General features: G+C 42.7%; 1 protein-coding gene across 2 annotated transcripts in view; it reads left to right on the forward strand.

The window, feature by feature from the left end:
- Positions 1 to 22,964: 22,964 nt before the first annotated feature.
- LOC125459498 (probable serine/threonine-protein kinase MARK-A) overlaps positions 22,965 to 25,983 on the forward strand; it is a 102,900-nt gene continuing 99,881 nt past the window's right edge. For both annotated transcript variants that reach the window (XM_059651870.1, XM_059651871.1), the window contains exon 1: positions 22,965 to 23,102. In XM_059651870.1, coding sequence (XP_059507853.1) covers positions 23,048 to 23,102 — 55 coding nt within the window. In that variant the 5' untranslated portion in view covers positions 22,965 to 23,047. The remainder of the gene's footprint in view (positions 23,103 to 25,983) is intronic.

The following is a 25,983-nucleotide window of genomic DNA, read 5'->3' on the forward strand; positions in this document are numbered from 1 at the left end:
CAAATAGTGTAAAATACCTTTCCTGACTGAGATAGACTTAGGAGCTGCTCGCCATGCCCCTGAGTGTGGAAATGAATAGCAATCCTCCACTAACAAAGTTTTGAGGAAAATGGCACAGGATGAAGCATCAGCTGATGATAAGCCAAGGAGAGCACTTTTTCAGAAGAGAAGGTCTGAGAGATTAAATCACAATTTGCTCAGGATTCATTGAGAGATAGTGGCCATGTCAAGTAATCATGAACTTTTAGTGACAGCTGCTAGCTAGTAGGTTTTGAAGAATAATTCCACATATTTCCTAACCTCAGGATTGTTGTTTATGACAGGCTATTTTGTAGGGACATTTGCAATTAGAAACAGCAGGATGACATTTTACTTATTGAAATAACAAATGCAATGTTATCTTTACTTGACTCTAAAAATAATGTAAATATCTAATGCCATTGTCCTCGGTAAACTGAAAATCACAGTGTTGGTTTAGTGATGAGTGGCGAAGGGCTGTATGTGCTGTTGAAGGATTCATGAAAGATTCATCAATCAGTCAGAGAGACTTGAACAGAAATAAATTAATGAAAGGTTTTAGTTCCCCAGTGTGGGCAGGTTGCTCTTGTGTTTGTACAATTAATTCTTGTAACTTTAACACCCATTCATGCCATTGTTAAACAATCATACTATGATTGCATTGCTTTCCTGTCAAGTCAGCTCTTTGATATTTCACATTTAAGACTCAACAAGCTTAGAGCTCACCCATACTTAGCCCATCATTGGGGCTTCCTCTGACCCATGTATTTCACACTGTCCCTGTCAAATGCTTTTCTGATGATCAATATCATTGTGCCACTCTTAAAGATGTGAATTACTTTGAAAGTGTTTTCAAGTACAACAGTCTATTTACAGTGTCTATTGACTTGAAGCTGGAAAAGCACAGCAGGTCAGACAGCATCCGAGGAGCAGCAAGTCAACATTTCAGTCCAAAATCCTTTGTCAGCACAGAAGGCCGGGGGTTGGGGAGCCCAGAAACTAATAGAGGGAGAGCGGTGGGTTTGGGGGAAGGCTGGAAGAGATGGTGATAGGCAGATACAGGTAGGGCGTGATCATGATTGGTCCATGAGAAGGGTGGAACAGACAGATCAGCAGGAAGATGGACAGGTTAGGTCAGGTCAGAGAGATGAGAGGAAGGGGAAAGGCTGGACTTGGGGGGATTTTGAAGCAGGTGAAGTCAATGTTGATGCCATTGGGCTGTAAGCTCCCAAGGCCAAATGTCAGGTGTTGTTCCTCCAGTTTACGTTTGCCCTCTCTTTGACAGTGGAGGAGACAAAATATGGACATGTCATCAGGAGAGCAGGAGGGGGAATTAAAACCGATGGCATCCGGAAAGTCAGATTAGTTGACGTATGAAGAGTGCAGATGCTCCATGAACTGGTCCTCGAGTCTGCATTTGGTCGCCCCAATATATAGGAGACCACATCAGGAGCAATGGATGCAATAGATCAGGTTGGATGAAGTGTTGATGAATCTCTGCTGGATCTGGGAGGATTGTTTGGGGCCTTGGACGGAGGTGAGAGAGCAGGTGTTGCAACTCTTGCAGTTGTAGGGAAAGGTACCGGGTGTGGTGGAGAAATTGGCGAGGAGTGTTGAGTTGGTGAGGAGTGTAGAGTTGACAAAGGAGGTGCAGAGTAAACGGTACCTGTGGAAAGTAGACAGGGGTGGGGAGGGAACTATCTTTATCTTTTTGGTGATGGGGGTCTGATTGTAGGTGGCGGAAAATGTCAGTGGATGATGCATTGGATTCGGAGGTTGTTGGGGTGGTACATGAGGACTAAGGGGACTGTATTTTAATTATTATTGTGGGGAGGGGGGTTTGAGGGCAGAACCATGGGAACTGGAGGAGATGCAGTTTAGGACATCCTTAATTACAGAAGAGGGGAAATTATGGACCCTAAAGTGGGAGGATATCTGGGATCCTGGACATCTCCATCTCTATCTCTGGAAAGAGACTCACCACCGACATTCTTTACAAACCTATTGACTCCCACCAATACCTCGACTATACCTCCTCTCACCACCCGCCCCCTGCAAAAATGCTATCCCATACTTCCAATTCCTCTTCATCTGCAGCATCTGCTTCCAGGATATGACTTTCTAACTCCAGAACATCCCTGATATCCTTCTATAAGCAACCAGTGCACTGGATATCCAACAGTTCTTGAATTATTTGCCAACAGCCTCCATCTTCATTTTATTCCAGGCCTGAATGCTGCTTCCCTTGGTCAATGTCTTCTTTCCTCAAATCATCCAGCCATTCAGGGTTCCATGATCCTCAAAGGCCTTGTTCACACTGATAGTCAATGGTTGAACATAGTTGATTTGATGACTAAGATTAATTGCAACACCAATGATTTTTGCTGTGATCTGCACAAATCTCAGATGAGAAAATGGAATTATCATTTCAAGTCCTGTTTAACACTTTAACACATCACCCTGTTCCCTGGCCAACATCTCTGTCTCTGGCATGCTGCTGTGTTACAGCAAAACTCAGTGCAATGTGGAAAAACAGCACCTCATTTTGTACTTGGGGACCCTGTAGCCCTCTGGACTCAATATTGAATTCAATAATTTTAGGGCCTAAACTCTCCCATTTCCTAGCCCCCTACCCCACACACCAGGCCTTGTTATCACATAGCCTGACATTGCACATTACCTATCGTTAATCACTAACAGTCCCCATTAACAATTCACTCTCCTAGCCAGTTCATTAGCAACTGCTTTGTCTATCCAACTGCTCTTCTCTCTCTCTTTGACCTCTATCCTATATTTTACTCCCTACCCCAACACCCCTCCCTATTTTCTGCATATAAACCAACATTTTCCCAGCTACAATCAGTTCGAAGGAAGGGTCACCGGACCCGAAGCATTAACACTGATTTTTTTTTTTCTTCAGAGATGGTGCCAGGCCAGCTCAGCTTCCAGAAACTTCTGTTTTTGTTCCTGATTTACAGCATCCACAGTTCTTTCATTTTTTAAAATTCATCTTCAGTTCTGGACTCGAAATGATAACTGTTGGTATCATGATGTTCAGATCATTTCAATATTGTGCTATCTTTGGCAGAGCAGAGTACAATATTGAACCACAGAAGAGAAAGTGGCCATTTGACCAAATGCACATGTACCAATAGCTCCTGTGAGGTATCCAATTAGTACACTCACCAGCTCTTCACTCATGACACACTGTGATTTTTCCCACAAATACTGTTGCTGTTCCTTTTGAAAATTTGCTATTTAACTTAATTCTACCACTCATCCAGTTAATGTACAACAGTTTATCCTAATTAATTGCATTTTTTTCTCCATCTCTTTTTTTTCTGGTCCTTTTGCAAATTGGTTTAATATTTGACCTTTGGTAATGGGCCCTGGTACCAATAGAAACAGTTTCTTGCTGATTGCAATTTTATTCCCCCCCCCCCCACCCCCGCAACCCCGTTCATCCTAATACAATCATACAGCAAGGAAACAAACCCTTCAATCCAACCAAACTAGTCCTGCCTGCGCCCAGCTCATTTCCCTCCAAAACTTTCCTATTCATGTACTTATCCAAATGTCTTTTAAATGTTGTAATTGTGCCCACATCCACCACTTCCTCAGATAGCTCCTTCCACATGCAAAACCCCCATCCTCTGTGTACAAACTTTGCTCCTCACGTCTTTTTTTAAAAATCTTTCTCCTCTCACCTTAAAAATATGCCCCCGAGTGTTGAAATCCCCCATCCTTGGGAAAAGACACCTACCTTTAAAATTATCTATACCCCTATTGATTTTATAACTTCTATAAGGTCACCTCTCAACCTCCTATACTCCAGCGAAAAACGTCCCAGTCTATCTAGCCTTTCTTTATAACTCAAACCTTCCACACCCGCAACATCCCAGCAAATCTTTTCTGAACCCTCGCCATCTTTATATTTTTGAACATGTCATTTGAATATTGTTTTGTTCTCTTTACAGCAGTGAAAATTAATCTCTAGTCCTTCCAGGTTACTGTTTTGAGTAAAGTTTTTCTCTCTCTATATCACCAACGCTAGCTAAGATACCTCAGCTGAGACCTTGCCAATGAAAGACCTAATACAAATTCTTTGATTTTGTGCCCAATGCCTTTATTTCTGTTCTTTCAACATGTCTCATTATCACAGAACATAATTCTGCCAAATTTTGTATATTTTATACCTTTCTGTATCTGCTGCAACACAGTCATGATTTAGAGATTCAGAGTCTGTCATATGGGCATGTTGTTTAATGTTACCTGGAAGCACAAGAACTTCTTGCAGATGTCCATCACTTCAAATATCTAAGGAAGAATTACGTTTCAACTATGATGAAATATGTCTTGCGTGAACAAGCTGTAGAGCTGGATGAACACAGCAGGTCAAGCAGCATCAGGGGATGACGTTTCGGGCCTAGACCCTGCCTCACAAAAAAAACTATTTATGAAAGATGTCTTCCACCTTAGATGTATTAACATTGATGTCCATTTGGTTTTAATCAACAGATCCTTTCTGCTCTGTTTTGTTTCTGTTTATTATCCATAATCTGTTTTGAAAGACTGCATAAATCATGAGTAGGTTTTACAATATGAAAAGGAGAGTGTTTCTCAAAATGTTTCTTTTTATTTGTTCATAGCATGCAGGCATTGCTGACTAGGCCAGCAACAGTTAGCCTAGTGAAGACAAGACTTTTAGCTGTGAAAGAATGTGCAGTTGTACATTTTTTCATAGTTAAGCCCGATCCAATAAAGCAGAGAAGAAGAAAGATTTGAGATATATTATATGAGAGCATGTTGGGCATCAGTTCAAAATATCACACAGAGTACTGAAGGAATGGTAGGTCAGACTGTTTACAGCAACATGTTATGAGAAGCAATTTCAACGGGTTAGCAGCTCATGTTACCACTCACAAAACAATGGGAATAGCCCAGAAATTACACACAGGTATTGAGACGGCCTGTGTGAGCAGCTGAATAGAAAAGAAATATGAAGACAGCATACAGAAAGGCGTTGGGAAGCGTCCAAAAATGCATTCACATAAATACTTTCCAATATCTAAAAGGATTTTCTTCACATGAAGACCTGTAATGGAAAATACAGATCGAATATATTCAAAGATTGGAAAGGTGTTTTCTGGACACAGATGTCACTAACAATTACTTGTAAATTGTTTCTTGAGTTGATACATAATTTATTATTGAATTGTTGAACTGATTTGTATTTATATTAACATTGCTTTATCACAAAAGAACAAAAACCCAAACAAAGTTTCCCGAAGCATGCATTCACAATGATAACAAAGAACTGTTAGTAAATTTGTTGAGACTTTAAAGGACAGCCCTTCTGATCTTTGATCCCAGTGTATTTCAGATGCACAAATCAAAAGTCTAATAAAGCCCTGATGATCCTCGGTGGATTTTTGGTGGCTGAAGGTTAATCTGTTCCAAAGTCAAATGTGCCAAAGTCAACCATTTCAATTGAAATAACCACTTCAAGTGAAATAAGGAATTCTCCTGTTTCTTTCTTTCCTGTCTGATATTTCAACACTCTTTCCCTTTCTACACTCCTTTTCCTTCTGCTTCCATCCGGTCTTTATCGCAATCTCATCTCTCAGTAACCCTTTCCTTCCCCATCTACTTTTTTATATTCCTTAAGAAACAAACAAGCTGGAGTAGGTTGTAGCGTGTGTGTGTGTGTGTGTGGGTGGGTGGGTAGACGGTAAAAAGAAATTACTTGAAGAGAAATAGAGAATGACATGTAGCAAGTGGATAGCAGAGTGGAAGGAACTTCAAAATCTGGAGAATGAAAACAGTCAAAGAGAAATTGAAAGTAGAATAGAAGGAAAAAAATACAAGTCAGAGATAAACAGCAACAGACCTAGAAAGCAATAGAAGAGAAAACAATCGATGATACAAAGAAACATCAAGAAATCCAGGAGATTAGGTGCTGGAAATTTACCCCTGGTGTAAAGAAGAAAAAGGATAGGTCATATATTTAGAGATAGTAGGAACTGCCGATGCTGGAGAATCTGAGAGACCCAAAACGTCAGCTTTCCTGGTCCTCTGCTGCTGCTTGGCCTGCTGTGTTCATCCAGCACTACACCTTCTTATCTCAGTCATATATTTAGTTTTCTTTTAATACGAAGAGCATTTGTAAATCCCAGGCATGTGCATTCCACCGCAGCTATCTATCAGGGAATGTGGGTGGGAGAGACACAAGAGATTCAATGACGGGGCCTACAAGTTGAGCTAGACAGCAGCTCTGCTAGGAAAGGTGGGCAATGGCAGAGACAGTGGTGCGAACAGGGGCACTTAGTACAGAGCCCCTTTACATAGGGTTGGCTGTGGACTCTGTGGGTGGCCCTTGCGCCAGTTGTCAAGTTCCATTAGCGTTGGAGTTGGGGGAGAAACCAAACCCTTAGTTTGGATCTTCAATCTTAAGATTGTCTGCTCACCAACCCTGGGTAACTTGCCTCGAGGTTGGAGAGCATTGGGGAGGCGCCTTGACATGGACCCTTTTCTGTTTTTCTGGGTCTCACTCCAACAGCGAGTGACTCAAAGAGCTGGTCTAAGTACTTACTTGTAAGGTTTTTGAACTTCTTACAACTTCTTATGAATTTTCTTCACCAGTATTTAATGTTGAAACTATATAAAGTTACGTTCAAACCTTTAGATTTCAGGGACTTACCAGTTTGTTGTACGTACTTCAAAATGAAACCATTACTCCTTACAACTGTAATGCTGAGAAGGCAGATACTACAAATGACCAAATATTGTTCTGTACTAATTTGCTTAGACAACATGACCTTTAAGGCCACCTGATATGGACGTAAAGATAACAGTAATTGGAAATACACATTTTGTTGTTTTATTAAGCTGATGAGGAAGAGAAATATTATTGAAGAAAATAATATTGAGTACTGAACATAAGCAGCTGTAGGTGGAGTACATCACTGATGCATATTTTTCTGTCCCATAAGAGAGATCATAGAGTCATAGAGGTGTACAGGATGGAAACAGACCCTTTAATCCAACTCATCCATGCTGGCCAGATACCCTATATTAATCGAGTCCCATTTGCCAGCATTTGGTTCATATCCCTGTAAACCCTTCCTAATCATATACCCATCCCGATGCCTTTTAAATATTGTAATTGTACCAGCCTCCACCATTTCCTCTAGCAGCTCATTCCATATAGGCATCCCTTTTTGTGTGAAAATGTTTTGTGTGAAAAGGTCCCTTTTATACCTTTCCCCTCTGACCTTAAACCTATGCCCTTTAGTTTTGGACACATCCACACCAGGTAAAAAAACCCTGCCTATTTACCTTATCCATGCCCTGAATGATTTTACAAACCTCTAGAAGATCACCCCTCAGCCTGCAATGCTCCAGGGAAAAGAGCCCAAGCCTATTCAGACTCTTCCTATAGCTCAACCCTCCAACCTTGGCAACAACCTTGTAACTCTTTTCTGAACCCTTTCTAGTTTCACAACATCATTCCTATAAGGAGGGAGACCAGATTGGCATTCAATACTCCCAAAGTGGTGAATCAATGTCCTGTACAGTCACAACATGACCTCCCAACTCCCAGACTCATTGCACTGACTGATAAAGGCAAGCATACCAAACACCTTCCTCACTACCCTATCTACCTGCGTCTCTACTTTCAAGAAACTCCATATGTATATTGAGTGGCATCATATATTATTTTGCAAACAGCCATCTTGTGTTCTCTTTGATTTTGAAATTCATTTCAATGTATGAAAATGCTGACATTGGATTGAAATGTCAGATTAAAGCTTTTATTTAACCAATTTTTGTGATCAACCTGCTCAGACATTTTACTGCACACTTTTGAAGCAGATTGGACTTGAACTTGAGCATGGACAAATTGGTGTTTGTAGAGTCATGCTTTATGTGCACATAGTAACATCTGAAACAAAACTCATCGACTTTGAAATTTGTGAGACATCCTGGTGACATAAAAAGGTGGAATATAATTATTCATGCTTTGCCTTTTATTGAGAAGTTGAGTTAGTTGCATTCAGATAGTAGCTGACTTGTCTCTTATCATAAGACATTACTAAGTGGTATTATTGCAAGACTATTAATCCAGAGAGCCAGGTACTGTTCTGGGCACCCCGGTTCAAATCCCACCAGAGTGGAATTTAAACTAAAAGAAATCTGGAATTAGAAATCTACTGGTGACCATAAAGCCTTGTCTATTGTTGGAAAACCCATCAGGTTCACAAATGCCCTTCGCCCTTCAGGGAAGGAAATCTACCATCTTCACCTGGTGTGGCTTACACAGCAGTGTCACTGACTCTCAACTGCCCTCTGAAATGGCCTAGCAAGCCATTCAGTTATGCCAATCGCTACAAAGTCTCAATGAAATGAAACCAAATAGATCACCTGACATCAATGTAAGCACCAGAATAAACAATGGCAGAAACAGCCCTGTTGACCCTGCAAAGTCCTCCTCACTAACATCTGGGGCTAGTGCCAAAATTGGGAGACCTGTCTCACAGACTAGTCAAGCAACAGCCTGACATAATGGTCCTCACAGAATCATCCCTAACAGACAAAGTCCTAGGCAACACAATCACCATCCCTGGATATCTCCTTTCCTAACAGCAGGACAGACCCAGCCAGCAAAGGTGGCAGCATAGTGGTATACATTTGGGAGGGAGCTGCCTGGGAATCCTCAACATTGACTCTGGATCTTAGAAAGTCTCATGGCTTCAGGTTAAGCATGGTCAAGGAAACCTCTGGCTGATTACCAAGTACTCCCTCAGTTGATGAATTGGTACTCCTTCATGTTGAACACCACTTAGAGGAACCTGAGGATAGCAAGGGCTTAAAGTGTATTCTGGGTGGGGGATTTCAATGTCTACCACCAAGAATGGCTCAGCAGCAGTATTACTGATTGAGCTGGTCGGGTCCTAAAGGACATAGCTGCTAGACTGGGTCTGTGGCAGGTGATGAGGGAACCAACAAAAATGGAAAAACATACTTGATCTCATCCAATCTACTGACTGCAATCGCATCTGTCCTTGACAGTATCATTAAGAGTGACCACTGCACAGTCCTTGTGGAGACAAAGTCCCACCTCCATAACCTCCATCATGTTGTGTGGCACTATTACCATGCTAAATAGGGCAGACTTCAAACAGATCTAGCAACTCAAGACTGGGCATCCATGAGGCACAGTGGGCCATGAGAAGCAGCAGAATTGTACTCCAACACAATTTGCAAACTCCTGGCCCAGCATATCCACCACTCAACCATTACCATCAAGCCAGGGGATCAACCCTGGTTCAATGGAGAGGGCAGGAGGGCATGCCAGAAGCAGCACCAGGCATACCTGAAAATGAGGTGTCAACCTGGTGGATCCACCAAACAGGACGATCTGCACACCAAACAGCAAGTGATAGAGCTAAATGATCCCACAACCAATGGATCAGATCTAAGTTCTGCAGTCTTACCACATCCAGTCATGAAGGTGGTGGACAAGTGGACAACTCACTGGAGGAGGAAGGTCCATAAATATCGTCATCCTCAATTATGGAAGAGCCCAGCACATCAGTGCAAAGGAAATGGGTGAAGTATTCACAGTAATCTTCAGCCAGAAGTGCTGAGTAGATGATCCATCTCAGCCTCCTCCAGTGGTCCCCAGAATTACACATAGCAGTCTTCATCCAATTTGATTCATTCCATGCGATGTCAGGAAATGTTTGGAGACACTGAATAATGTAAAAGTTACCGGCCCTGACAACATTCCAGCAGTAGCACTGAAGACCTGTGCTCCACAACTCGCCACACCACTAGCCAAGCTGCTCCAGTACAGTTACAACTCTGGTATCTACCCGACAATGTGGAAAATTGCCCAAGCATGTCCTGTACGCAAAAAAGCAGGACAAATCAAACCTGGCCACATAGCACCTCATCAGCCTGCTCTCAATCATCAGTAACATGTTGGAAGGTGTCATCAACAGCGTTATCAAGCAACATCTGCTCAGCAACAACCTGTTTGGTGATACCCAGTTTGGGTTCCCCCAGGGCTACTCAGCTGCTGACCTCATTACAGCCTTGGTTCAACCATGGACAAAAGAGCTAAATTCCAGAGGCGAGGTGAAAGTGACAGCCCTTGACATCAAGGCCACATTCAACCAGGTTAGGCATCAAGGAGCCCTCAGAGAACTGGAATTAATGGGAATCCAGGGGCAAACTCTCTGGTGATTACAGTCATATCTGACATATAGGAAGATGGTCATGGTTGTTGTAGGTCAGTTCATCTGTATTCCAGGACATCTCTGCAGGAGTTCCTCAGGATAGTGTCCTAAGCCCATCCATCTTCAGCTACTTCATCAATCACCTTCCTGCTATCATAAGTGGTGATTTTGCTGTGATTGCACAATGATCAGCACCATTGGTGACTCCTCAGGTACTGAAGCAGACCCTGTTCAAATGCAACAAGAGCTGGACAATATCCAGGCATGGCCTGATAAGTGGCAAGAAACATTCATACGACACACATGCCAGGCAATAACTACCTAACCGTTCTGAGGAAGGGTCACTGGACCCAAAACATTCACTCTGTTTTCTCTTTCACAGATGCTGCCAGACCTGCTGAGCTTTTCCAGCAACTTTGTTTTTGTTCCTGATGTATAGCATCCACATTTCTTTTGCTTTTTATTAACTATCTAAAAACCGTCCCATGATATTCAACAGTGTTACCATCACTGAATCCCCTACTATCAACATTCTGGGAGTTATCAATGACCAAAAACTCAACTGTAGCTGCAACGGCAGGTCAGAGGTTAGGAATACTGTGTTGAGTAACACATCTCTTGACTCTCTGTCCAACGTTTACAAAGCACAAGTCAGGAATAGAACATAGAACAATACAGCGCAGAACAGGCCCTTCGGCCCTCGATGTTGCGCCGACCTGTGAATTAATCTAAGCCCCTCCCCCTACACTATCCCATCATTATCCATATGCTTATCCAAGGACTGTTTAAATGCCCCTGATGTGGCTGAGTTAACTACATTGGCAGGCAGGGCATTCCACGCCCTTACCACTCTCTGAGTAAAGAACCTGCCTCTGACATCGGTCTTAAATATATCACCCCTCAATTTGTAGCTATGCCCCTTTGTACAAGCTGAAGTCATCATCTTCGGAAAAAGACTCTCACTGTCCACCCTATCTAATCCTCTGATCATCTTGCATGTCTCTATTAAATCACGTCTTAGCCTCCTTCTCTCCGATGTGAACAGACCCAAGTTGCTGGAAAAGCTCAGCAGGTCTAGCAATGTCTGTGAAGAAAAATCGGAGTTAATGTTTCAGGTCTGGTGACTGTTCCTCAGAACTAAATTGTATATTGGCTTTCATTGCAAGAACGTTTGAGTTCAGAAGCGAGGATGTCTTACAACAGTTCTACAGGGCCTTGGTGAAGCAGCAACTGGAGTATTGTGTGTCACCTACTTCTCAAATCCCTAACCAGGGGCAACTTCTTACCTGCATCTACCCTGTCCATCCTTTTAGGTATTTTGTAAGTTTTGTGAGTTAACTTTCCAAATTTGCTGACAACATAAAACTGGACAGTATTAGTGACAGTGTTCATGCCAGCATAAAATTCCGACAAGATATTTATAAATTAGGTGAATGGGCAATGCTGTGGCATGTGATAGAATACTTCCCACTTGCCTGGATGAGTACAGCCCCGACAACATTCAAGAAGCTTGACGCCATCCGGGACAAAACAGCCCGCTTGATTGGCACCACATCCATAAGCATCCACTCCCTCCACCAGCAATGCTCAATAGATGAAGTGTGTACATACTATCTACAAGATGCACTGCAGAAATTCACCAAAGATTCTCAGACAGTTCCTTCTAAACCCACAATCACTTCCACCTAAAAGGATAACAGCAGCTGATATACAGGAACACCACAACCTTCAAGTTCCCCTGCAAGCCACGCACCATCCTGGCTAGGAAATAGGTTGGCATTCCCACACTGTCACTGGTCAAGCACCTGGAATTCCCTCCCTAATGGCATTTTGGGTCAACTCACAGCAGGTGGACTGCAGTCGGTCAAGAAAGCAGTTCACCGCCACCTTCTCAAGGGCAACTAGGGATTGGCAAGAAATGCTGGCCAGCCAGTGATACCCACACCCCACAAATGAATACAAAATAATGTTGCACCCTAGAACTTGAACACATCATTAAGGCTGATGATCTGCAGGAATGCTACACTGCTGCAGGTTTTCTCTTTCCAATTTGATTTTAAACAATGGTCTCCTATAGTTCTGATGTGCAGCGATCGTGCACTGGAACTCCAGACATCTGCCCAAGAGATGTGTCATAAAATCTCTGTCACTGGACAAAAAAAAGGCCTAATTCTTGTGTGGATGTAAATTTCCATGGCATGTGCTTGAAGAACAAGGGGTTATCTCTGTACAACTGTAGAATAATCACATTCAATTTGGAAAAGTCAATGCTGTTCTCTCTCCACAGCTGTTGATAGTGCTAGCATTTCTGCGTATTTCACAGGTATCTCTGGGGTCCAGGTCAGGTATTATCCCTCAGTCAACGCCACAAGAACAGACTTCCTGATGTTACAATGATCAGTCTGAAGGCTTAAAATACTATGGTTTTTTAAACCCTTAACTCCAAAATGTCTTTTTTTTAAAAAAAGAGAACTGCCGCACAAATAACTGCAGGTTTGAATTACGGCTCACAGAAATTGTGTGGGAATGATGGGATGTAACATGTAAACGCAGAAAATAGGAAGGAGGAGAAGCCCCTTCCAGCCTGATCTGCTATTCAATATGATCACAGCTGATCATTCAATACAACATCATGCTCCTAACTTTTTCCCCCATACCCATTGATCCCTTTAGCCCTACGGACTATCTCTAACTCTTTCTTTGGTAACATTCAATGTTTTTACCTCAACCACTTTCAGTCGCAGAGAATTCTATCGGGTCACGACTCTTTGGGTAAAGAAATGTCTTCTTATCTCAGTCCTAAATGGCTCATCTCATATCTTTCAACTCTGGTGCCTGGTTCTGTTCTCTTCAGTCATTGGTCATAATGGGTAGGTAACCAGCTGAATTACAAGTGTAATGGGGATTGAAATCAGGGTCACCAATGTGAAAACGCAGTCTCAAGCCATCAACCGCAAGAAGATAAAAGAAATGGAGAACCACTGCAGTAAAACGCATTAACTGTCGACACATACCAAAAATCCTCTTGACTTTTGAAACTAGGTCCATGAAACCAACTAATTTAAATTAGAGGAATCTCATGAGAGTAACAAACACACACACACACACACACACATATATATATATATAGCGAGTCCAGTTAATATAAGGGAGGTGAAAATCAACCATCACAACAACACTGTTATTTTCACATTTTTTTCATAAACTGTCCACATATATGTTCCTCTATTGTCCATTGGCTATTGGAAGGCCTGTAATAAAATTTCATCAGTGTGATTATATCCTTCCTATTTCTGAGCTCTAACCATATGGCTTCACTGGATAAGCCCTACAAGGTGTCCTTCCTTAGTATGATGTGATATTTTCCTAAATCAGTAATCAACTCACCCACCTCTATGTCATCTGAACCACCTCAATCTCAAATGTTAAGCTTTCCCTGTCTCAACCAAATCTGTGTAATGGCTATTTTTTCAGCCGAAGTGTGGTTAATCTGTGGAACCCATTGCTGCAGAAAGCTATGGAGGCCAAATCATTGCTTGATTTTAAGACAAGGATAAAAAAAAAGTTCTTGATTAGTAAGGTGATTAAAGATTATAGGGAGAAGGCAGGAAAATTGGATTGAGAAACATATCGGCTATGATCAAATGATGGAGTAGACTTGATGGGCCACATGGCATAATTCTGCTCCAATGTCTTTTGGTCCAAGATTAATTGTAGAGCTTCTCAATGCTGTGGGTTGAAATCCCTAACAGGATCAACAGTCAAAATGTTGGGGCAATCATTGCTGTGGGGCATATAACTACAGCATAAGAACTAGGAGCAGGAGTAGGCCATTTTGCCCCTCGAGCCTGCCCCGCCATTTAATAAGATCACGGCTGATCTTTTTGAGACTCAGCTCTAATTACCCGCCCACTCACCATAACTCTTAATTCCTTTACAGTTCAAAAATTTATCTAGCCTTGCCTTAAAAACATTCAGCGAGGTAGCTTCAACCGCTTCACTGGGGAGGGAATTCCACAGATTCACAACCCTTTGGATGAAGAAGTTCCTCCTGACCTCAGTCCTAAATCTGCTTCCCTTTATTTTGAGGCGATGCCCTCTAGTCCTAGTTTCACCTGCTAGCGGAAAAAACCTCCCTGCCTCCACTGTATCTATTCCCTTCATAACCTTATATGTTTCTATAAGATCTCCCTTCATTCTTCTGAATTCCAATGAGTATAATCCCAGTCTACTCAGTCTCTCCTCATAATCCAACACTTTCAACTCTGGAATCAACTGAATGAGTCCCTTCTGCACCCTGTCCAATGCTAGTATATCTCTTCTCAAGTAAGGAGACCAAAACTGCACACAGTACTCCAAGTATGGCCTCACCAGGATGCTGTACAGCTGCAGCATAGCCTCCCTGTTTTTAACCTCCATCCCTCTAGCAATGGCAGGCACAATTCCATTTGTCTTTTTAATTACCTGCTGCACCTGCAATCGTACTTTTAGCGATTCAGACACAGAACACCCAAGTCCCTCTGCACAGCAGTGTGCTGCAATTTTTTACCATTCAAAACATAGTGCATTTTGCTGTTATTCCTACCAAAATGGATGACTTCACACTTATTAACGTTGTACTCCATCTACCAGATCTTTACCCACTCACTTAGACTATCCATATCCCTCTGCAGACTTTGTGTCTTCTGCACACTTTGCTCTACCACTCACCTTGGTGTCATCTGCAAATTTTGACACACCACACTTAGTCTCCAACTCCAAATCAACTATGTAAATTGTAAACAATTGTGGTCCCAACACTGATCCCTGATGCACATCGCTAGCCACTGACCGCCAACCCAAAAAACACCCATTTACCCCTACACTTTGCTTTCTACTGGTCAACCAATCCTCTATCCATGCCAATACATTACCTGTAATACCATGCAACTTTATCTTATGTAGCAGCCTTTGGTGTGGCACCTATCTGTGACCCTAACTATAGAGTGTCTAAAACTATTGCTCACCTACACTTCAACACTCCCTGCTGTACAACAGTGCCAACTGTGGTGCTACTGATCTAGCTGCTGCTGCTACTTTCCCATGAGAAGACATTCTCTTTAACAGTATCCAAAACGGTACATCTGTTTGAGAGGGGAATGCCTCACAGGACTCCTGTACTGTCTGGCAATGCTTCCTAGTGCAACTCTTCTTGGTCTGTCCATAATTAAAATAAATTGTAATTGATCAAAATGGCTCCACATTCACTAGCATTTGGTCTCTGCTCCATGGCAAACATTGGGATTTCAACTCATAGGACAGGGAAACTCTACAACAACTCTTCGCCCACAAAAACCATCAGATATGGGAGCAGAATTAGGCCATGTGGTCCATTGAGTTTGCCTCAGGTGTTTAGTCATGACTAATATGTTTGTCAATCCCATTTTCCTGCCTTCTACCTGTAACCTTTAATCCCTTACTAGTCAAGAATCTGTCCATCTCTGTCTTAAAGACAGTCAATTACTTGGCCTCCACAGCCTTCTGCGGCAATGAGTTCCACAGATTAACCACCCCCTGGCTGAAATTCCTCCTCATGGCAGTTCAAAGGAGTCATCCCTTCACTCTAAGGCTGTGTCCTCAGGTCCGAGTCTTTCCTACTAATGGAAAATTCTTCTCCACATCAACTCTATCCAGCTTTCTCAGTATTCTGTAAGTTTCAATCAGATCCCCCTTCATCCTTCTAAACTTCATGGAGTACAGTCCTAGAAATCCTCAACCACTCCTCACATGACAAACTCTTCATGCCTGGGATCCCCTCCAAGGCTAGTATATCCTTCCTTACATCCAGCACCCAAAAGTGGGAGCTCACAATATTGCAAATGAAGTCTGACCAGAGCATTATTAACCCTCAGGAGCACATTTCTGCTCTTGTATTCTCACCCTCTCAAAATTAATGCTTACATTGCATTTGCCTTCATAACTGCCAACTGAACTTGCATGTTAATCTTAAGAGAATCCTGAACTAGGGCTCACAAGTCCCTTGTGCTTCAGATTTCCAAAGCCTAATGCTCCCCCATTCACGTGATTGCTATTTTGTAGCTTCCTTTGTATGACATTATCTAGTCATTTCTCGGCTCAGTCACATAAATAGCATAAACTCATAGTTTATGTGCTGATGATCAATACAGAACCAGGTGGTGACTGGTTTTACATATACATCATACATACTGCTTGTATCGCTGCCACGTTCCAGGAGCCAGGAATAAGCATTTCTTTAGATAATACTGAGCATGCCCAAAGATACTCCAACTATTGGCACCATTGCAGCCTGGACTGCTGTCACCAGCAGGGCTAAAATAACCAAGAAGCCACAAGACAAAATTCATCGCCCATTTCAGGATAAAGGTCTTGTTTATGTTAATCAACAGAAAGAAAAAAAACCTGGAAATAAATTAAGTTCTCACCATTCCCATCTATTCATGGAATCTCCTGGGAATAGTTCAAAAATATCCATCTGAAGTGTTGACTCTGAAATCAATTAGGGATTTTATTTAAGTGGTGATGTGTTGTTGGGGATGGTGAAGTAGGTTAAAAAAGTATCTACCAAAAGTGATAGTTCGGGAAGAATTTTCCATTTTTTTATGTGCAATGAATCCTATTGTCATTAGTATTTTTATTTACCTTACAGTGAATTTCACAAAAAGTACAAAATTAGACAAAAATACTTGCAAAATAACCACAAGTTTGTTTCTGGATCCACAAAATAAGTAATTCAGAGAAACCTATCAGTAACATTCTGACAGGCAATGCTCAAATTGCTCTATTCTTGTGAACTTGATTACAAGGCTTTAAGATCAAAGCTGCGAAAATAAAAAAAAATTTAATAAGTTTTTAACGAAAATTTATGTTGGCTTTTATTTGAGCATAGAATGTGAGTAACATTTATTGTTCATTACTAACTGCCTTCGTGAAAATGGTGGGGAGCTGATTTCTCGAACACGTGCTGTCATTAGAACATATCAGCATGCACAGTGCTGTTAGAAAAGAAGCTTCAGGATTCAATCATTGGCAATGAAGAATGGGTGACAGGACATTGTGTGCCATGAGGGAAACATGTAGCTGGTGATGTTTCTGTGTATCTGCTGCCCTTATGCTTACAGGTGGTGAGAGTCACAGGTTTAGAAGTTGCAGTCAAAGAAATCATAATAAGTTACTGCACTGCATCTTGTAGATGGTGCACACTGCCGTCACCGCACATCAGAGGTGAAGGGAGTAAATATTGAGGGTCCTGGATAGGTTGCCAATCAAATAGATTGCTTTGTCCTGCATAGTTTTGAGCTTCTTGCGTGGTGTTGGAGCTGCACCTATCTCGGCAAATATTCCATCACACTCCTCACGCGTCTTATAGATGTTGGGTAGGCACTGGGGAGTGAGGAGGTTTAATTGCCACAGAAGTTCTGGTCCTTGCCCTGCACTTTTAGCCACAGTACTCACACTGGCCAAATTTGGTTTCTCTCATGTGTTTACACTGAAGTGTTCAGTGATAGTTTGAAAACACCTGCCAGGGCCCCACCATTAAATGTACAAGTCCTGCCCTGATTTGCCTTACCAAAATGTAACACCTCACAGTTATCTGAATTAAACTCCACCTGCCATTCCTTGATCCAATGGTCCATCAGATCATAGTCCTGTTGTACTCTGAAATAACCTTCTTCACTATCCACTACACCACCAATTTTGATATCATCTACAAACTTAGTAAATTCTTCATTCAATATCTCACCCATCTCTTGTGGTTCCACACATAAACAGCCACGTTGGTCTTTTAGGAGTCCCATTCTCTCTTCAGTTACTTTTTTGCTTTTAATATGCTTTCAGAATCTCTTTGGATTCTCCGTAACTCTATTTGTCAAGACCATCTCACATCCCCCTTTTGCCATCCTAATTTCCCACTGAAGTATACTCCTATTGCTGTTGTACTCCTGTAGGATTCACTTGATTCAAACTATCCATACCTGACAGATGCCTCCTGTTTTCTTGACAAGAGCTTTAATTTCTCTAGTCATCCAACATTCCCTACATCTACCAGCACTGCCCTTTACATGAACAGGAATATACTGTTTCTGAACTCTTGCTAGCTCATTTTTAAAGGCCTGCCACTTCCCAACTGCTCCTTTATCTGCAAATACCCTCCCCCAGTCAATGAATTGTCTGACCTGAGATGTCCCGTCTGGAATACTGCTGAAACCTTTAGTTATCTCGGAGCAGTAACTTGAAAGAAATTCTGGGATTTGCACATTAATCAATCAAAATCTGCATTTCCTTTCTAACTGATTAAAGATTTAACAGCTGCCCTAAACTTTAATGCGCCCCTCAGCATGGAGTCCTGGGCCTGGCAATGTCCCCGTCTGCAACATTCAGCTGGTGTCAACTCTTTCCACTGGAACACCAGCAAGTTTTGGGAAGATCAAAGCATGTCCTTCACCACATTGATGGTCCTCTAGCCGCAGGTGATGTTGGTCTTGGTGTGCATCCTGGGAAAAGGATCATAAAGCATTTGGGATGACCCTCAAAAAAATCCACTGCATTTCCCTCCAGACTTCCTGTGCATAGGCACATCCCAGAAGGAGGTGTTTGATAGTCTCAAATCCTCCGCAGCCACTTTGAGAGCAGTGTGTAGTGATGTAGAGAGTCCAAGCATGTGTGAAGGATCTCACGGACACAGCCCTTCTCATCACTAGCCAAGCAATGTGCTTGTGCTTGTTTGAAAGCATTGGTGATGAGGTATTCTGCCAAATGACTTTGACAGTCTGCACAGGGAGCCACTCAACACAATCCACCCCATCCATTTCCTGAGGGGTCTTAAGGACGCCACGTGCTGACCTCTGCCTGATGAAATTGTAGTCAAAGGTATTTTTCTTTGCAAATTTCTCCATGAACGACAGGTGATATGGGACAGTCCAAGTACTTGGAGCATTCTGTGTCAATAAGGTCAGACCTAACCTTCGTAACACCAGGGACAGGTAGAACCTCTGTAAGTAGTGACACTTGGTGTTTGCGTACTGAGGGTCTATGCACAGCTTGATGCATCCACACACAAAGGAGGCCATCAGGGTGACGGAGCATTTGGTATGTTTCTCCCCTTTTTGTCCAGTTCTTTTGACATAATGTCCCTGCGGATTCAGTCCTTCTTTGATTCTAAATTAGGTGGAAGATGGCCCAGGTGACCGCAACGGTGCAGGTTCGGGGAATAAGCCAGACCTGCACCATGTACAACAACACTGAGAGTACCTCACACCTGATTCCCAGACTTTTTCCTGCAATGGAGAGGGACCGGTCCTCTCCCATCTACCTGGTCTCTGCCTCACTTTGGTGACACGCTTTTCCCAAGTTTAGGTACACACCACAGGCTCTCCGAACCAAACACCCAGCACCTTCAGGTAGTGAGTTTTGATGGTGAAGGGAATGAAGGATCTGTTGGCCCAATTCCCAAAGAGCTCAGTCTTGCTCTTACCCCTATTAATCTTGGCACCCGAGGCCTTTCAAACTGATCGCAGATGATAAAGAGTCTGCTCACTGACAGCGGATCCAAGTCAAAAATGGCATCCATGTACAGGGAGGCTTTGACCTGCAGGCCTCCTCTGCCTGGAATAGCCACACCTCTCAGGCTCACACCCTTCTTGATGGACTTGGCAAAAGGGTCTATGCAGAACACAAACAAGACAGGAGAGAGTGGGCAGCCCTGCCTGACTCCAGATCTGATTGGGAAGCTTTCTGATTCCTACCCATTGACTGAGATTGCACCAACAATGTTGGTGTAGAACAGTCGGGTCCAATTGCAGATTCCCTCCCTAAAGCCCAATTTGGAGAGAACATCTCTCATGTAGGTGTGTGATATCCTATCAAAGGCCGTCTCCTGGTCCTGGCTGATAAGGCAGGTTTCCACCCCACCCACCACCCCCGCCAACCCCGGCCCCCGGCCTGTGCGAGGCTCTCAGTGATCTTCCTACCCAGTAAGGCACAGGATTGGTTGGCTAAATTACCGATCCCAGAGCAGACCTGATCCAGTTGGCAATGAACTTAGACAGGATTTTGTAATTTACATTCAACAGTGAAATTGGTCACCAATTTCTAATTTCTTCCCTCTCCCACTTCTGCTTGTGGATAAGGGTGATGATACCTTTCCTCGTGGATTCACACATATTACCTGCCCGAAGCATACTATCATACACCTCCAGCAGCTCCTGGCCAATCAAATCTCACAAAGCCCAATACAACACAGCCGGTAAGACATCACTCCCGGGAGCTGTATTCCTTTCTAAGGACTCAAAGCCTTGGTCAGCTCATCCAGAGATAGTGGCTGGTCCAGCCTCTCCTGCGTGCTCATGTCTAAGACCTACATGATAGAGGACAGGAATGACTGGGAGGCCATGCTGTCTGCGGGCTTCATGTCATACACAGTCTGATATAAAAGGATTTGCTGATCCTCAGGATAGACTGAGAAGACATTACCGAGCCATCTTCTTTCTTCAGGCTGCTGAGCACAGAGCTCTCCTTGTGCACCTTCCAGAAGAGGAAATGTAAGCACGTCTCATCCTGTTCCACAGAGCAAACCCTGGAAGAGAATATTGTCTTCGAGGCCTCAGTGGCCAACAGTGAGGCTTGCTGGCTCTTCACCTCCTGGAGATCCTCTGTAACATCGACTCCCATCGTCTGCAGTAGGAGCAGGTTCTGCATCCTTTTCTGGAGTTGTGACAGTTTTCCCTGCCTCTCTCTCACCTTCTAAACACCTTTGAGGATGAAGAAACTCTTGAAGTTCCCTTTGACTGTTTCTCACCAGTCCCCTGGAGACTGAAAGAGGGGTTTCATGGTTCTCCAACCTGTGTAATCCCCTTTGAGCTCCTCAAAGTTTTCTGAGGTCAATAGTTTCACATTTCACTTCCACATTCCCTTGCCAGCCTGCTGGTCATCTTGTATGTGACAGCTGGCCAGCAGGAGGCAGTGGTCAGAGAAGAACACCGGGGGGATGTCAGTGGATCTGACCAAGAACGCTCGGGACACAAACTGGAAATCTATCCTTGAGCATCTGGTTTGACCAGGTGTATCTGCGCCATGCTCCAACTCAGGGCTAACGAAGATGTTGTGCAGCTTGGTGTCTTTTACCGTTTCCATCAGGAATCTGGATGTGGGTCCAGTTTACTATCACACCCCTCCCCCATTCCAGAACGAACATCCCCATTGATGATGCAGTTGAAATCTCCGGTCAGAATGACCAGCCAGGCTGGACTTAGCCAGCAGCAGTGGGAGCTGCTGTAGAACGGCCAACCGCTCACTCTTTATCATTGGGGCGTACACATTAATTAGTCTCAGGGGACCATTCCTGCTCACAATGTCTGCCAGGAGGAGGCATATGTGACCCCTGCTGCCCCCATTGTGGGTATGTCTTGTCGAGGAGGCCTGGCGGGTGGCACCTTACTGTCCTTTGGGCCGGTTTGGCCCGCATGTTGCTCCCGCTCACCATTTGAGTGCATGTGCCGCCCCCCCCCCATCGTGGGCATATCCTATAGAGGTGGCCTGCTTCTCCACAAAGGTTGTAGTCCTTTGTCTTTTGGCAGTTCTTTGACAGGAGTCCGTCCTCCATACCGTTCCTGCACAGGGTCACCTTGTATTCTGCTGCCACATGCCCTGCCCTCCCGCAGATACGACACACCTTGGGTTGCCCCATGTACATCAGGTAGTCTTAGCTCCCACCAAGCACAAAGCTGGATGGTGGGTGGAGGATGTTCCAATCTGCACCTGCCCTCAGGGTTACCTTGATGTGCCAACAGCTGGTTCAGATCCCTCAGGGGTCTGTCACATCACTGCTGCTGCTCTCCACTTTCACATTACCTTCCCAGGAAGGTCATAACATCTGCTGCTGGCACATGCAGGTTGTACATATGGATGGTGACCATCCGGCTCCTCTGTACAGGCAGCACAAACGGTGGCACAGCATCCAGGACAGAGCGGGAACCCTCATCTCTTTTCCTCCTTGAAAGCCTTCAACAGCCCCTCACATTGCTTGTCACACTTGAAAGTCACGTCAAAATATCCACTACTGAGGAAATCCTGCACACAGCAAACATCTACTGCTTTTTCTGTCGTGTTGCCTCCACACTGAGACCGTTAAAAACGATCCCAGACATCACCGTCACTGAAGCCGAGCCTCAGCACACAATTGGTATAACACACACGATCTTAACCAAAAAACCACAACCCTCCGCACAAAAAGAACGGTCCGATCGCCCAACGCATCTTCTTCCACCTTCTTCATAGTCACCCTGACTGTGTTCCGGATCCCTTGGCCTGGGGTGCGGATACTTGCTGAAGTCTTAGCTGCTGGTTGGCTTTTTCCTAATTGGCGTTCGGCTGAAGCCAGCATATAGATCCACCAATAGTAGGCCAGCTCTAACGTCCGATCACTGGATCTTAGCCAAAAGCTCAAGAAGCGATATACTATTGAAAATGTAACATTTTGTTAAGTTGTGAACAATAGCGAAATGGTGTATGACTTAAAGTAAATTTCACACACTGTAAGTTTGAAAAAAAAGTCTTGCTTCCAATCTTCTTTATAAATTTAAATGCTGCTGCCTTAAGTATGAGTGAATGATTAATTAGTTATCCTCGAATTTTGCCCTGAAAGAAATTTTATCTGATAATGACGCATTGGATGAATAACGACGAAAGTGAAACATCTGTTCGGCAGCAAGTGCTCAGTAGTTCATGGGTATTGTTGGAAAATGCTTTCGAAGCTTTAAGTTCTCAAAATGAAGATGAAAATTTGGACTCTTTGCAGTATTATATCATTAATTTCGACATCAGGTAAAGTATTACTGATCTAAGTTTGTTTTCGCATTTCTACAATGATGATATGCCTTTGGTAATAAAAATGACTGGAGAGTGTTTTCTTCCGTTGCAGCCAATACCCGCAAGTGAAAACATAAAATTCATGGAATTCAAAAGTGGCAGCATCGGTAGGATAAAGAAGCATAGTTATGTTTTCAGATTGACTGTGAAAAAATGAGCAACGTAACCGATTTTAAGCAAATATGTAGGCAGGGAATCGGGGAGAAAATATAGTAGAGAAACCACAGTGTAAGTCACTGATACTGTGGAAAGATTGATTTAAAGATTAGTGTTTGTAGTGCAGTAACATAAAAGAAAATGATTATTCGACGAGGCATTAAATAAATAGGCCTAGAAAATGTGTAAATAAGAATAGCAAAATCATCACCATTGGCTATTCTCTGAAAAGATTGGACAATTACTGAATTCAGTGTTGAACCCAGAAGATTGCAAAGTGTCTTATCAAAAGGTTGAAGTGCTTTCTCTGTCTTACACTGAATTACATTAGTAACTAAAGTCATTAAATTGAAAGTAGTACAAATAAACTATTTTCCTATATTTTTGCCCCACTGCACATTCCTCCCCAGGGAAGAAACTAGAGGGAATAGTAAAAGGAGCAGGGAAGGAAAGGTCTGTGTAATGATGGTATGAGACAAGATGTGATGAAACAGATGTAGGATAATTTGTTCAATATGAAGTCTGGTGGGTTGCAGTGTAGGAACAGGGGAGTCCTACTGTGATTCCGATGAGAAATGCAAGCGGGAGCTGAGTGTAGAAAATTGAATGAATACTTTGGTTGAGGAAAAATGGATGCAAATTGAGGCAGTGGAACAAGGTATTATTAGAACAGATACTAGAGAGTTGAAGAAACTAGGAGAATTGAATCCAATTCTTGGGGAAAGTAGGGTGGAGACTATGTATTTGGTTTTGTTGTTAACTCTATTTCTCATGGATGTGAGTTTGCTCGCTGAGCTGGAAGGTTAGTTTTCAGACGTTTCGTCACCATTCTAGGTAACATCATCAGTGAGCCTCTGATGAAGCGCTGGTGTTATGTCCCGTGGGACATAACACCAGCGCTTCATCGGAGGCTCACTGATGATTTTACCTAGAATGGTGACGAAATATCTGAAAATTAACCTTCCAGCTCAACGAGCAAACTCGCATCCAGAAACTCAACCTGAGCTACAAATCTTCTCAAAACTCTATTTCTCATTATCTGATGAGTATCTCCAGCTTTTTCAGCTAAATTGTAAAATCCACACTCTGTTGCACAATAAGACACAAATGGACTGTAGTAACTATTACATTGTATTTTGAACAGAAAGTATGGCAGGATAGTACATACCAACAGCTGGATTCACAGCTTGGTTTATTCCTGTTTTCACAAAATACCAGCCAGGACCATTATGGAAAGGGATTGCTGAATTACTAGTAAAGGTCATACTCTGAAATTAAACATTAGCATAATTTAGTTAGATGGAGTTTTTGAACTTTGCAGTATTTATGGAATCATTGAGTCATACAGCATGGAAACAGACCCTTTGTTCTATTTTTCCATGCTGACCAGAAATCCCATTTACCAGCATTTGGTCCATATCTACTAAACCTTTCCTATTCATATGCCCATCCAGATGCTTTTTAAATGTTGTCATTGCACCCACCTCCACCACTCCATCTGGCAGCTTGTTCCATTGACACACAACCCTCTGAGTGAAAAGGTTACCTGCCAGGATAATAAAATGTGAGGCTGGATGAACACAGCAGGCCAAGCAGCATCTCAGGAGCACAAAAGCTGACATTTCGGGCCTAGACCCTTCATCGGTCTAGGCCCGAAACGTCAGCTTTTGTGCTCCTGAGATGCTGCTTGGCCTGCTGTGTTCATCCAGCCTCACATTTTATTATCTTGGAATTCTCCAGCATCTGCAGTTCCCATTATCCCAGGTTACCTGCCAGGTTCTTTTTAAATCTTTCCCCTCTCACCTTAAACCTACTATGCTAATAATTTGTAAGCTTACACTTCCAGTGAGTCTTGTAGAAAGACAATTTAGTAGATCCTGCAGTGAATTTTATTTTGAAAATAGAAATACCTTTGCTTTGTAATCAGGTAAACAATCAGGTCAGGAATGCACCTACAGAATAGTTTTTGGGCAGAGTTATTCCTGCTCTTAGCTATTTCTAAATAAACTCATTAAAAAATTAAAATCTTCTACAATGATTAAGGAAATGATTAAGTAAAATTGTGTGATGGCTTCTAACTGCTTCTTGAGCTGTTGTCTTTGCCAGAGTAAGCTATATGAAGCTGGCTGATGAACTTTGAGGACAATTTTGAATTTGAGGCTACACTCAGACTCCAGTGTACATTGGAAGTAGTTCAATTTCTCATTGCTTCTATCACTGACCAGGAAAAACATATTCAACAGTTTTAGATTGTAGATTGAAGATGGCAATATGTATTTGTCTGGAATGGACTCTACATTGACTCTAGTGTTGTTACTACTATGTGTAGAAGGCAATATTCAAATGAGGTGATGAGATAGTGTGGGAGAGAAAGAATTTAAATGCACTCCAGATTAGAGACATTTAACTGCAATAAAAGAACAATCAGGTACAGCTGAGGAGAGCGAAGGTGACTAGAAATATCCCCTTGAATTGTATGGAGAGTTGCCATGTACAAAGGACACCAGATATGTGAAAACTAAACTTTAATAAATTGAGATTTTCATTTTACACTTGTGCAAGTTCTTTGAAATTCTCAGGAGATTCTAATCATTTTGCCAAAAACTGTGTTTGATTACAACGATAGAAGAAATAACAGCAAAAGCAAATGTTAAGCAACATACTAAAGTTTATGACTACA

The sequence above is a fragment of the Stegostoma tigrinum genome, chromosome 17 (assembly GCF_030684315.1).
Source record: "Stegostoma tigrinum isolate sSteTig4 chromosome 17, sSteTig4.hap1, whole genome shotgun sequence".
Lineage (NCBI taxonomy): Eukaryota > Metazoa > Chordata > Chondrichthyes > Orectolobiformes > Stegostomatidae > Stegostoma > Stegostoma tigrinum.